The sequence below is a fragment of the Mus musculus genome, chromosome 5 (assembly GCF_000001635.26).
Source record: "Mus musculus strain C57BL/6J chromosome 5, GRCm38.p6 C57BL/6J".
In the NCBI taxonomy this organism is placed as follows: domain Eukaryota; kingdom Metazoa; phylum Chordata; class Mammalia; order Rodentia; family Muridae; genus Mus; species Mus musculus.
In genome coordinates this window covers 146,148,471-146,161,534 of record NC_000071.6, presented here as the reverse complement: position 1 = coordinate 146,161,534, position 13,064 = coordinate 146,148,471, and the positions used below count along the sequence as shown (strand labels likewise).

The window sequence follows — 13,064 nt, the reverse complement described above, 5'->3', positions numbered from 1 at the left end:
TTCCCACTTTTCTTCAACAATAAAAATTGACCTATGAATTTATTTTATAGTACTCATTAAAGAAGTAGGATATGGAAACTTTTCCAAAGTCTTAATGTTTGTGCATAGTTTTTCCTCAGGATAGGGAATGCTATAGTGAGCAGCATGGGACACTCTGCAAACCAGAACCCAGTCAGCCATCGTCTGGGGAACACAGAAGAAGCACACTGAGACCGGTGGAGGCCCAAATGGGAAAACACTAGAACACATGGAAAAGCAGAGGAGCCCTGCCCACTCCCCTAAAAGAAAGGCACAATTAAAGGTGACCACATACACTTTGCTAAAGTTTGTTATACCCACACTCACCTCCATAATAACCATAATGCTCACCTAGGAGGGGCCTCTCTACACTGACATGCTCCTGGCCATGTGTAAATGCATGTTCTCTGTGACCCCGGGCCTGGGCTTGTGTGTATGTGTGTTTGGGTGTGTATATATGCATATGCTTTTGTGTACATGTGTGTGAACGGCACAAGTGCCTATGTTTGCCTTTTCCTCAGGCAACTCTATCAGGAGGTTTGCCAGGTCTAGGGCACCTGTGATCATATACATAGGATGACATACTAGGAAACCCATGCTAGAATGATCTGCAGGGAGCAGGTCAGGACAGAGAGAAGACCCTAAGAGGAAACTGCTTCTTCCTGGGATGCTTGTGGTACAGAGGGGATGGTTTGGAAACTTCTGCCTGCTTTCTCACAACTGAGGGTCTCCCTGAAGCCAGGCTTCCCAGTGTAGAGGCCTGAGCTTATGGATGCCACTGTGTCCCATTGTACACATGGAAGACAGAAGGACAGCAAGGGTCAGTACTGGTAACCACTAGAGAGAGGATTTGAGGAAGGTTTCTGGCTAGAGGACCTCAGGAAGTGACCTTACTTGCTTAACATTCCAGATGGAACTCAGGTTATGGAATGCTGGTTACCAGGTAACCAGAGGCCAGCAGTAGCCTTACCTGACTTACTTGACTGGAGGACCTAGAGGGAACAAGATGTTCTCCTGTTTCCAGGGTTCCAGAGTCTCCGGTCACAAAAAAGCCAAGAGCGGTTTCCTTGTTCGCTTTTGGAGACATTTGATTCGCCCTCTGACACACTTCAGGCATGCTTCCCACAGTGAGCCCAAGGTAACACAGGCCAGCCTTAGCAAGAAAGTTGTTGTTAGTCTCCGTGCTCCCCCGAGGTCCCTGCCTGGGTGTGTGCTCCTGTGAGACACTGAGGAGCATTCTTGATGATTGCTGATCACTCTATTGTAATGGGTTGCTGATGTCTCTCAGAGTTTCCACATTTAGCTCCTCCTGCCTTCCTAGGTCTGTTCTCAAAATGAACAGGAGCCAGACTGTATGCCCAGGCGCCCCCGATTCAACTATAACAGCCCAGAATATGTGGTACAAATGATCCACTACATTCCAGCTGCTGTTCAGCATAATGACCATGTCTGTATCCGCATTTTTCTTGCCATGTACCCATCGTACGCTAGCACTTGGAAGGTGCTGGACCTGCTGATGACAACGTGAGTGGCTGCATCCAACATAGGTGTTAGGAGAGTTCTGCTCTTCTCCAGGACTCTGTGCTCCCATAGAACAAGGGTGATTGGACCCTGGCAGTGTTGGTCTTGGGTCTAAACCTGCAAAGTGACATGGCCTCATCCAGGGTTGGGATACTCTAGTTTGAGTCTTTCACTGTCCCCAGGGAGTGTCCAACACCACCTTTCTTGTGCCTTGGAAAGAGCTCTCTTCCCATTTGTATCAAAGGTTCTAGGCCCTATCTGACCTATATGGGATTAATGGAACTGGACAAAGGTCCTGGGGTGGGGGTGGGGCACATGAAGCCGGGAAGCAACCAAAAGCCCTGGCAGGGAACATTTAGGCTTCTACCCTTTGTGTGAAGATCTTTGAAGACTGGTGACTCCAGCATGGAAGTTAGAACTGTGCAGAGAGACCACAGCATCTGTGTTCCTCTCTGCAGTCTTCAGACTCAAGTAGCTCTCTGTAGATCTATTAGTAGGTTGGGGAGACATGGCCTTAGGGTGACACCCTCATGGACTTTCACAGGTATGCATTCTTCCGGCCTGACTGTATAAAGGACCAAGAAACTAAGAGGTGAGTGGGCTTCAGGTGAACGAGAGGTGAGAGCCCAGGGGTGTAATGTGGTGGGTGGGGTCAGACAGAGGTAAGAGCCCATCTGTAGAGTTGGAAGAAGATAAAGGTAAGGGTCAATTTGTGTGGTAAGATGGGGTAGGGGAAATAGGGAAGTGAGGGCCCATCTGTGGAGTCGGGGGTTGGGGGAAGAGGGAGTTAATGGCCTATCTGTACAGTGGGGTAGGGCGATTGCTGTGGACTAAGCACTTGTCAGGTGCCCTCCTTTGGGGATTCCCATTAGAGGGATGGTAGCTGAGATTTCACCTGCAGGTGGAGAAAATTGGAGGTCTCCAATGGGCTCCTTGGCTCTGAGGAGCAGAGGGAAGGATGGAAGCAAAAGGGCACTGGGAGAATCTATTCCCACTACAGTCCAGTTACCCCATCTGTCCTGCAAGGGCCAGAAAGTGTCTGGAGTCCTCTGCACACAGCCACACACTCTTGACCACTATACTCATCTGCACACAGGCTGGCAGGCATTACCTCGTTTGATGGGCCCCAATGCTCCTCTTGAGAAGCAAGGCCAGGGTTCTGATTCAACTTCCCTCCAACCTTCTGTTCCCCCAGAGCCATATTCAGGTTTCTGTTCCACTGGTTTAAGAAATTCCCCAAGGATTTTTATGAGTCCCCAGACCTGGCTGTTGTGAGGCAGTTCATTGACTATGTGAGGCGTAATGTGCCTTCCGCAGACGAAGATACCCAAGCCAGGGAGCTGCTCTCTGTGCTGGAGGAGCAGGAGGACATTGGGCTAAACCCTGAGGAAGGTGAGGAGGTCTGGAGTGGGGTGTCTGGCAAGGTAGGAGGGGGTTTCGGTGATGGATTCCAGCAGGGTATTCACCAGAGCTTTGGCCTGAGGCCAGGGTTGGACTTCAGTCAGGTAAGATGTCCAGTGAGAGGAGAAGACTAGGGATCCTCTGGCATGAAAAGGCCTTGTGTGGCCATCAAGGCATCTTGGGGAAGATCACCCCATCCTAGGCTGTCTCCACTAAAAGCATGTCTTCTTCTACTTTTAGATTTTGCCACAGCTCCAGAACCCTCAGAGCAGGATGCCTCTGGGAGCCAGGAGAGTCTGGCTCCGAGGCCAGCTTCTGTGACAGAACCACAGGGAGACGAGCAATCCCAAGAGGACACTCAGCTTGTGAAAAGAGCAGTTCTGGATCCCTTTGAACCAAAAGCCACAATAGCGCTGCATCCAACTTTAGATCAAGCTGTGCCCACATCAGCTGATACACACTCACCTGTAGATGTTACTGCAGATGAGGCTACAGGTGTGGCTGCAGATGAGGCTGCTGCAGATGTTTCACCTGCCAGGCATTTATTTGTGTCTTACACTGTGCAGTTAGGTATACCAGATTTTGTTTTCCCTCTGCCTGAGGTTGACATATAGTTAGGAGAATCATGTGTAGAGTTCTACCCAGCTGAGGTTCCCCACCTAAGCTTATCTTATGCTTTTAGAGAAAATATCTTATAGCTTTGTTGGATTATTTGTTCTTCATATTGTTGATTTCATTGTTGGGTTTTTATTTATGTTTGGATGTTAATAAAAATGAATTATTTATTCTTCTTAAAAGATATCATTCTTTTCCCCAGTGGTACAATCTACTTATGTTTTACCCATGTACTGCATCTTTGAGCCAAACAGGTTGATCGCAGAAATTGGACTCTCAAGGTCCACCATGGAAACAGGGAAAGCAAGCAGCTGGTGTGGCAGAAAGTGGGCAAATACCAGCAGCGGTGAACAATATAAACTATGCGACTAAACTGTGTGACTGTGGTGTGGCATTCCTTGACTCAGCAGTGCCCCTAACAATTAGGGACACAGAGCCCCACACTGGGGCTCCTGGACAGAGGTCTCTACTACCTGTGCTTCTTTTTTGTCTAACTGACAGGGGAAGCATGCAGTCAAGGATAAAGTCAGCCTAACTGTAATGGTGCTCACCATTCTCTCCATCCCTGGGTCCAAAGCTGTGCGTATTCACTGCACCTTGTTTAAACAGGTGGTTATCACAAAGAATTGCCAGTGTCCCCCACAATTCTAGGGGTGATCAAAAAATGAAAAGGCTGATTCCATGGAAATTTTACACATTTCATCTGTGGGGAGTGGGTTTCATGTAGTCTCATTGTTCACTATGTATAGGGAACCCTCCATGGGACAAACCCAGGAGCCATCACCAAAAACAGCTCACTCAGTCCACATCCTGGGCATATGCTATGCCAGCGACTGTTTAGAGGACACTGAGTGGTATGCTTGTCCCTTCCAGGGCATAGGGCCTCTCACATGGGATCTGATGATCAAGGACCCACACATACCACATAATTGGTCACCTAGGTATTTGGCTCAGGAAAAGTTTATATATACCAGGCTACTCTCTGTCTCTTCCAGAATCTAGCTGTAAACTTCATCTAGTCCCCGAGCTGGGGTCTCCAGTGGCTCTGAGGACTGGAGACCCAGAGCTGCAGGTTGGAGATAGGCTTCCTGGGTGAACCAATGATGCCTGTCTAGCACAGAGAGCAGAGAAAGAGCTGTAGCTAGAAGGGACAGTGGCAGGTGGTCTAGCTGTCATCATCACAGGAGGAAAGGTGACCTAGTCCATTATCAATGTGTGTAGAGAATCTCAGGGAACATTATTAGAGCCAGAAATCAAATCCAACAACCCCGCAAAGGAAACACTCCTACACATCAATTTGAAATGAACTCGCCACAAAATTCTACAGTGGCCATGCACAGGAAGGCCGGCAGGTGAGAGTGTTGTGCATGAAAATCAGAAGGCATGGCCATCTGAACAGGCATAGACTCTGTTATTGCCTTCTCTCCTGCTCTCCACAGTGTTTGATATCCTTTCTGGAAATATTTAAAGACGTGTGAACAATGGGTAGGTCATACAACAGACATTATAGCATGGAGGTTAAAAAAAAGACAAGGAAAGTCGACAGGTGCAGACCAGTTAGGGTCACAGATTAAAGCACGCTACCATTTCCTATTGGTGGCATAGGAATCAGCTGCATCTTCCATGTAATTACTGTTGATGGCAGGGAATTCTTATGTGAGTGTCTCTATGCAGGTCTGAGGGATGCACCAAACCCCACATATCAGAATATGGAGGTGGATGTCAGTATGGCACCTGTTGAAAAAGTGTAGGGATCTGAGTTCAGATCCCAGCATCCACATAAACAATGGTATAGTCTGGCATAGGATACCCTATGTGCTGGGGTTCTGTTTGCTTTCAACTTGATACAAGGTGGGGGAAGCTGGGAAGAAGGAACATAACTTGAGAAAATGTCTCCATCACATTGGCCTGTAAGCAACTCTGAAGCATTCTCTTCATTAATGCTCTATGTGGGAAGGTCTAGGCTACTGAGGGCAGTGTCACCCATGGACTGGTGGTTTGGAGTGGTCTGAGAAAGTTTGAGCAAGCCAGTAAGCAGCGTTTTCCCATGGCCTTTGCTTCAGTTCCTGCCTTTGGTTTCTGCCTGAGTTTCTGCCTTGCCTTCCCTTCATGATGGACAGTAACCTGTCAGATGAGATCAATGCTGGCTTTTCCAGATTGTTTTTGGTCAGTGTTCTAAGACAGCAATAGAAAAGAAAACTAAAATGCCCTCGGATCAGTCAGGTGCCCCTCGCTCAGTGCTCAGCCAGTTTTATACTTTGGTGAGCAGAGGACTCAGAGAGAGCACAGCTCAGAGGAAACTAAGAGTAGAGTGGCTGAGGAAGTATCCTAATGTCAAATTCCTGCTTCCACCCACGTGGATATGGGCATGAACACAAACGCACATGCATAACCATGCACAGACATAAACCACATACACACACATGTACATATATAATCACATGTACACACAGACACACACATAAACACAAACACACAAACTGTTTTAGGGGTTTACTGCTGCAAACAGATACAATGACCAAGGCAACATTTATCTGAAGCTGGCTCAAAATTTCAGAGATTCCTCCATTATAGTCAGGGCAGGAGCATGGCAGCATCCAGGCAGGGATGGTGCAGGAGGAACTGAGAATTCTACCTCTTCATCTGAAGGTTGCTAGCAGAATACTCACTTCCAGGGAGCTAGGATGAGGTTCTTAAAACTCCCACCCACAGTAGAACACCTTCTCCAACAAGGCCATACCTTCTAATAGTGCCACTCCCTGGGCCAAGCATATGCAAGCCATCATACTCACACACACACACACACACACACACACACACACACACACACACACACACACAGACACAGACACACAGACACACAGACACACACAGACACACAGACACACACAGACACACAGACACACACACACACACACACACACATACACACACACACAACTAGATCACGGCCAATTTTGAGTCATTCCTCGAGCACCTCTTACCAGCTGTGGTCAACTGTCAGGAAGGAAGAAGGGTTGATGGATCTAAAGCAGAGCATAGAAGTGTACACAGAAAATAATCCTGGAATGCAGTGTTCACAGAGTTGCACTATGGAGTTCTGGCTGGCTTGGAGCTCACCCTGCAGCTTGTGCTGCCCTTGATCTACAGGTCCTTCCATTTAAATCCCTTAAATCAGTGGAGGTCAACCTGTGGGTCAAATGTGGTTTTGTACATTTACACATTATGATTAATACGAATAGCATTATTAGAGTTATAAGATGTCAATGAAAACAGTATATGGCTAGGGTCACCACAGCAGCAGGAACTGTATTGAACAGTCCCAACACCAGGAATGTCGAGAACCTCTTCCCTCAATGGTGGGATTACAGGTGTGTACCATGATACTGAGAAAAACAAACTTGTTTATCCTTTTGGCAGGGTGTTCTCCAGCACAGGAGCTGCTTGGATCATTGGATGACTTGCCCCTGCAGATACATTTGTGGACACCAGGGTTAAAAGACTAGACAGAGGACGTGGGCTAACACAGAAAGGGAGAACATAAGGAAGAGGTTAATGAGAGAGTTGGGCCTAGCACCAGGCTCTGGGAAGACTTTGCAGTGAAGATGGCAACATTAAGTGGGTTGCTGACACATGTACAAGATCTTTCTCTTCTGCCTCCTGAGACCTCTTAGTAATACAGATACTGCTCAACTTAGAACTGGAACAAGATTCGTTCTCCCCACTGTGCCCAAGGTTATGAAAGTAGTTCAACCACTGGTGGGAAGGTGACCCTGACCTGGCTAGCTGCCTGCCAGGTAAAGAACACCATGATTGCTGTTCTTGTGAGTCTGTATCTAGGCTGTGATAGGCTGTTTAATGACGTGTCTGTCCTCAAGGTTTCCCTGCTCTGTGACTCTTCGCCTGTACTCCTATAACTAATGTTCACAAACTCGTTGGTTCATCCCATGGGGCTATGCTGTGTGTGTGATGGTTTTCATGGGAAATGTGCTTTTGGCTAATGTGTTTGAAAACCTAGTCCTGAGTCTGCAAGATGGATACCAGAGAGGAGCTCTTTGGGATGTTAGAATTTGTTTGCAGGATACTGTCTAAAAAGAAAGAAAGAAAGAAAGAAAGAAGAAGAAAGAAAGGAAGGAAGGAAGAAAAAAAAGATAGAAAGATGAAAAAGATGAAAGAAAGAAAGGAAGGGAGAGAAAGAAAGAAAGAAAGAAAGAAAGAAAGAAAGAAAGAAAGAAAACTGTGTTGTGCAAGGGATATCTGTTAAGGACCACAGATGCACAATAACAAGAGTGGAACCCAACGTCTCAGACGTCTTTGGGTAATGTATTAGTCAGGGTTCTCTAGAGTCACAGAACTTATGGATAGTCTCTAGATAATAAAGGAATTTATTGATGACTTACAGTCGGCAGCTCAATTCCCAACAACTGTTCAGTCGCAGCTGTGAATGGAAGTCCAAGGATCTAGCAGTTATTCAGTCTCACGCAGCAAGCAGGCGAAGGAGCAAGAGCAAGAGCAAGAGCTAGACTCCCTTCTTCCAATGTCCTTATATTGTCTCCAGCAGAAGGTATAGCCCAGATTAAAGGTGTGTTCCACCACACCTTTAATCCCAGATGAAAGGCGTAGCCCAGATTAAAGGTGTGTTCCTTAAACTCGGAGATTCAATCTTCTGGAATCCATAGCCAATATGGCTCAAGATCTTCAAACCAAGATCCAGATAAGGATCTCCAAGCCTCCAGATAAGGGTCACTGGTGAGCCTTCCAATTCCGGATTGTAGTTCATTCCAAATATTGTCAAGTTGACAACCAGGAATAGCCACTACAGGTAATAACATCCCAACTGTGCCAGTCCTTGGCTGTGGGAAGCCACATGTGCCGTTGCAGAGTGGCACTGACTACTGCTGGCCACCACGCATAAGTTTGGACAAACAACCAATGTGTACATATGCAGTAAAGTTTTTTGCAAAGACACTGCCTGGCCCAGGCATGATAATGAGGTTCTGTAAGGTACTGAGAGTATAACCAATCAGATGTGAGACATGCAAATGAGGTATGATAACGAGGTTCTGTAAGGTACTGAGAGAGAGTAGCCAATCAGATGAGGAACATGCAAATGAGGCTTAGTGCATAACCAATCTGGGTGTGAGACACGCCCCTCCTAGGCCTATAAAAGCAGCACCAGTTCTGGGCTCGAGGTCTTTTCGCCTCTACAATCAAGCTCTCCCAATAAACGTGTGCAGAAGGATCCTATTGCAGCGTCGTTCTTCCTGGCCAGTCGAGCGCGCGCAAGACTTGGCTGTTAACTAGGAAGGCCTTCTCAAGATCTCTGGAAAGAGCAATGTGCAAGGTGGTAATCGTGTACAGAGGGATTCTGTTCTTTCCTTGTAAGGTTTTAGTAAGTCTGTCATAGCCAATTTTATTTTATTGCTGTAAAAGACACCATGACCAAGGCAACTTATAAAAGAAAGCATTTAGCTGGAGCCTTGCTTACAGTTTCACAAGTTAAGTCCTTCACCACCATAGTGGGCAGCAGGTAGGCATGCATGGTGCAGGATCAGTGGCCGAAAGCTTACATCTGATCCATAAGTAGACATCAGGGAGGGAGAGAGGTTGATGTGCCTAGCATGGGCCTCTTAGACCTCAAAGTTTACTCACCCTTGACACCCTTGCTCCAACAAAGACACACCTCTTAATCCTTCCCAAAACCGTTTCACTAGCTAGGGACCAAGTCATTCAAGTATAGGAGCCTACGGGGGCCATCATCGCTCAAACTACCACACTAACTGAACTCTAAAAAGAATATTGTGAAACATAAAGATGGGCTGGAGAGATGGCTTAATGGTTAAAAACACTGGATCCTCTTGTGGAGGACCTGGATTTGATAACTAGCACCCACACTACAGCTCATAACCACCTATTAATTCTAATTGCACATGGGATCTGATGCCCTCTCCTGGCCCTTTCAGACACTGCCTGCACTTACTGCATAGACATATTGTAGACAAAGACTCCTGTCTTCCTTGGGCCTCTCTAAGGAACAGACTTCTAGGATGAACACACACACACAGACACAGACACAGACACAGACACAGACACAGACACAGACATACACACACACACACACACACACACACACACACAGAGACACACAGACACACACACACACACAGACACACAGACACACACACACGCGCACACACACGCGCACGCTTAAAGGCATAAACATTTATTAAAAAGCTCTATTATGGTGGATCACAGGCTGTGTTCCAGCTAGCCTAACAGTGGCTGCCTTCTTATGGACAGACCAAGGATTTGTTGGCTGCATAGTCCACAAGACTGTTTGTTTCAGGCATCGCTACCTAGTGCTGAAGTCCGTGGCAATTCCTAGAGAATTGCTGGTCCTCAGTCTCCATTGAAATCCCAGAGCAGAGTCCCAGAAACACCACAGAGAGCAAGGGCAAGCAGGCAAAAACCAAAAGCTTCCTTCTTCCATGTCCTTTAGTGTCGGCTGCCACCAGAACAGGGGTGTTGGAGAAGTAAGGTGAGTCTCTCCATCTCAAATGATCCAATCAATAAAATCCCTCACCAGTGCCTGACTGCATTGGTGTTAATTGATTCGAGATGCAGTCACATTGACAACCCAGATTAGCTAACACATACCCATGCATACAAAAATATAAAATAATTATAAAAATAAAACCCCAAAACAGATTAAATGTGAAAAACAAAACAAAACAAAACAAAACAAAACAAAAAAAAACAAACAAAAAAAAAAAAACGGTATCTCCCTCTAGGTGGAGACATGCCTTGCTTCTTACCTTAAATGGTTTAGCCAGTTTGGTAGGTCAGAGATCTAGCTAGCACCCATAGGAACCCAGGTTACCAAAACATAATGTACATTTTTTTCTGTTTTTTTTTTAAAGATTTATTTATTGTATGTAGACAAGTCAAATCCGTTACAGATGGTTGTGAGCCACCATGTGGTTGCTGGGGATTGAACTCAGGACCTCTGTAAGAGCAGACAGTTCTCTTAACCACTGAGCCATCTCTCCAGTCCCTTGACAGGGTTTCTTTGTGTAGCCCTGGTTTTCCTGGAACTCACTCTGTAGACCAGGCTGGACTCAAACTCAGAAATCTGCCTGCCTTTATCTCCCACATGCTGTGACTAAAGGCTTGAGCCAGCAATTGCTGGCTGTAATGTACTTTAAAGGAGCCCCTACCTCCTCCTCTACCCACACCCAGCACAGTCCCCACAAGTCAAGCCATCATGAGGTTCTGCAGTGTCTGCCTGCCTTTCTGAATGCTGATTTTGAAAGGAAGAGTCTTGTTTTTTCCCTCATCATTTTCATTTTGACGTGGCCAGGTCCTCGGGTTCCTTTTACAATCTTTGGGCTTCCTCTTTTTCTGAAGTTTCCTCTGCGCCAAAACAAACCCCTGCCTGCATCCCTAGTCAGCTTGAGGAGGACAGGGCATGTTGACATGTTGTCCTTTTCCTGTTCCCCACAGGGCATTTGGAGGGTCCCTGAATTAACACAGAATTCTCTGATTTAGGACAATCCCTCATCAAGTTAGCTGCAATCCCCCCACATCAGTGAGGAGAGTGGAACCCCTCCCACAGGGATGGCAACACAGGCAGGATTTGGGAGGCTTTTCATTTTGTGCCTCTTGGAATCCACCTGCTGCTATTGATGGAGCAGGAATTCTCCAACCTGGAGACATAGGAGTTAAATGCTCTGATAGGACTTGTTCATATTTGTCCACATTATAGTTTTACATAAATTCAGGGAAATTAAGTTTCATTGTTTACCATAGTATTAACATGAGCTCCTATTCCTGATTCAGTGTAGAGATGTTGCTGTGAGTTTTTGGCTGCACCACTTCGTGCTCCCAGGGGATCTCAAACATGTACCCAGGAGCTATCTTGGATTCTCAAATGGTTAATATTAAAATGCCTTTACTAGTTCAAAGGTTGGGCACTACTAAACCTTACCCTGCTACCCCAAGTCCAGTGGGGAAATGGCAAGGGCCCCCTGACCCAAAAACTCACATTGCTGGTTGGCTTTATCTCCTGTTGCTCCTGCATTCCCTTCTTCTTTCCCATCCTGGCGATTCTCTCTCCATCCTACCCTCACAACTCTAAGTGTCCTACCCCATGCCCAGCCATTGGCCACTGGCTTCTTTATTGATCAAAAAGTAATTGGATACAAGAACCTTCAGCATCTGGATTAGCAGATTGAAAACCATTAGCACCAACCTCCAACACAGAGATGAAGGCTATCAAGGCAGCCCAACTACATCCTAGTGTAGCTGAGCCCCAGACCTTAGCACAACTGATTCCAAGATGGCAGTACCATTCAGGCCATAAAGCTCAGCATATGCACAGAACCACCACCAACCTAAAACAAAGGCCTAATCCATCAAAGTCCAAAGTTCTGAGAAAATCTCTGTACCAACCTTGCTTTTTTGACCTCTGCAATTCTACTTCTGGCTAACTGTTCTTGCTAACTGAAGTATGTCAACCCAAGATATAGTTTTTGTCCTTCATAACTCACCCTGAGAAAGGCTTGGGGCTACACTGGGATACCAAATACCCAGTGTTGTCAACATCCAGCCAGTAGAGACTAAAATTCATTGGCCAAAATCTATATCTGAGCAGTCTTCTCTGGTGAATACTGAGGTGCCTATATAATGCAATGGAACACTAAAATAGTCACTTCATCAGCTGTGGCTGTCCAGGACAGGCCACCAATGTACTCTTCTCAGATTGCCAATGGCACCACGAGCTAAGATCTCACTGTTCCCTTTAGAGCAGACATGGTTAAACTTCTCCATGTCAGTAATAAGACATCATGCTACATTTCTGTAAGCTTGGAGAAGTGAGACAGATCTGTGGAACCGGCTTGAGTCTTCCACCCACCAATGGCAGAGCCTGGTGAGAGCCTTTGCCCATCCACCAGCATTGTGGTAGGGTGAAGTGACCCAGCCACACACCAAGCACCTTGAGTGACTTGATGAGCTTCAAGGCTGCTTTGAAATTTATATTTCTGCAGCTCCTCATAGGGTCACTGCCCTGTCTGAGACACCCTCGAGACAAGCACTCTTCTCTTCACTTCTGCCTCAGGATCTTCCCTCTCTGAGCCTGGAGGGTGAGTCTGGCATTGCTCAAAGCAAGTTGACTGTGGAGTCAAGGTGACCAATGCAGTTTATGATGGTCTCAGTCTTAATGGAGTGTGTTCTACTCTGAGACTCCGTCCTTTTCGTGAGAATTTGCAAGCTTTGTCATAAATTGCTTTTTTTTTTTTTGCTCTTGAGAAAGGGTCTCACTGTATAGACCTGATTGGCCTGGGACTCTCAATGTATATCTAGCTGGCCTCAAACTCATAGCAATCCCCCTGCCTATGCCTCCTGAGTGCTGGAATTAAAGGCATTCACCACCATGCCCAGACATTTGTTTGCTTGTTTTTTTAATGTCTAGAAGCTATTAAACAAAATTCTCCATTTTAATTTCTAAT

General features: G+C 46.3%; 1 protein-coding gene across 1 annotated transcript; it reads left to right on the top strand.

Annotated features, from left to right (window-relative positions):
* The first annotated feature begins 990 nt into the window (after positions 1-990).
* On the top strand, positions 991-3,737 carry Gm5565 (predicted gene 5565). Its single transcript, NM_001374726.1, has 5 exons — positions 991-1,156; positions 1,340-1,542; positions 2,084-2,131; positions 2,735-2,931; positions 3,181-3,737. Exons 1-5 carry the CDS (start codon positions 1,025-1,027, stop codon positions 3,552-3,554), a joined length of 954 nt encoding a protein of 317 aa, NP_001361655.1. The 5' UTR covers positions 991-1,024; the 3' UTR covers positions 3,555-3,737.
* The last annotated feature ends 9,327 nt before the right edge of the window (positions 3,738-13,064 follow it).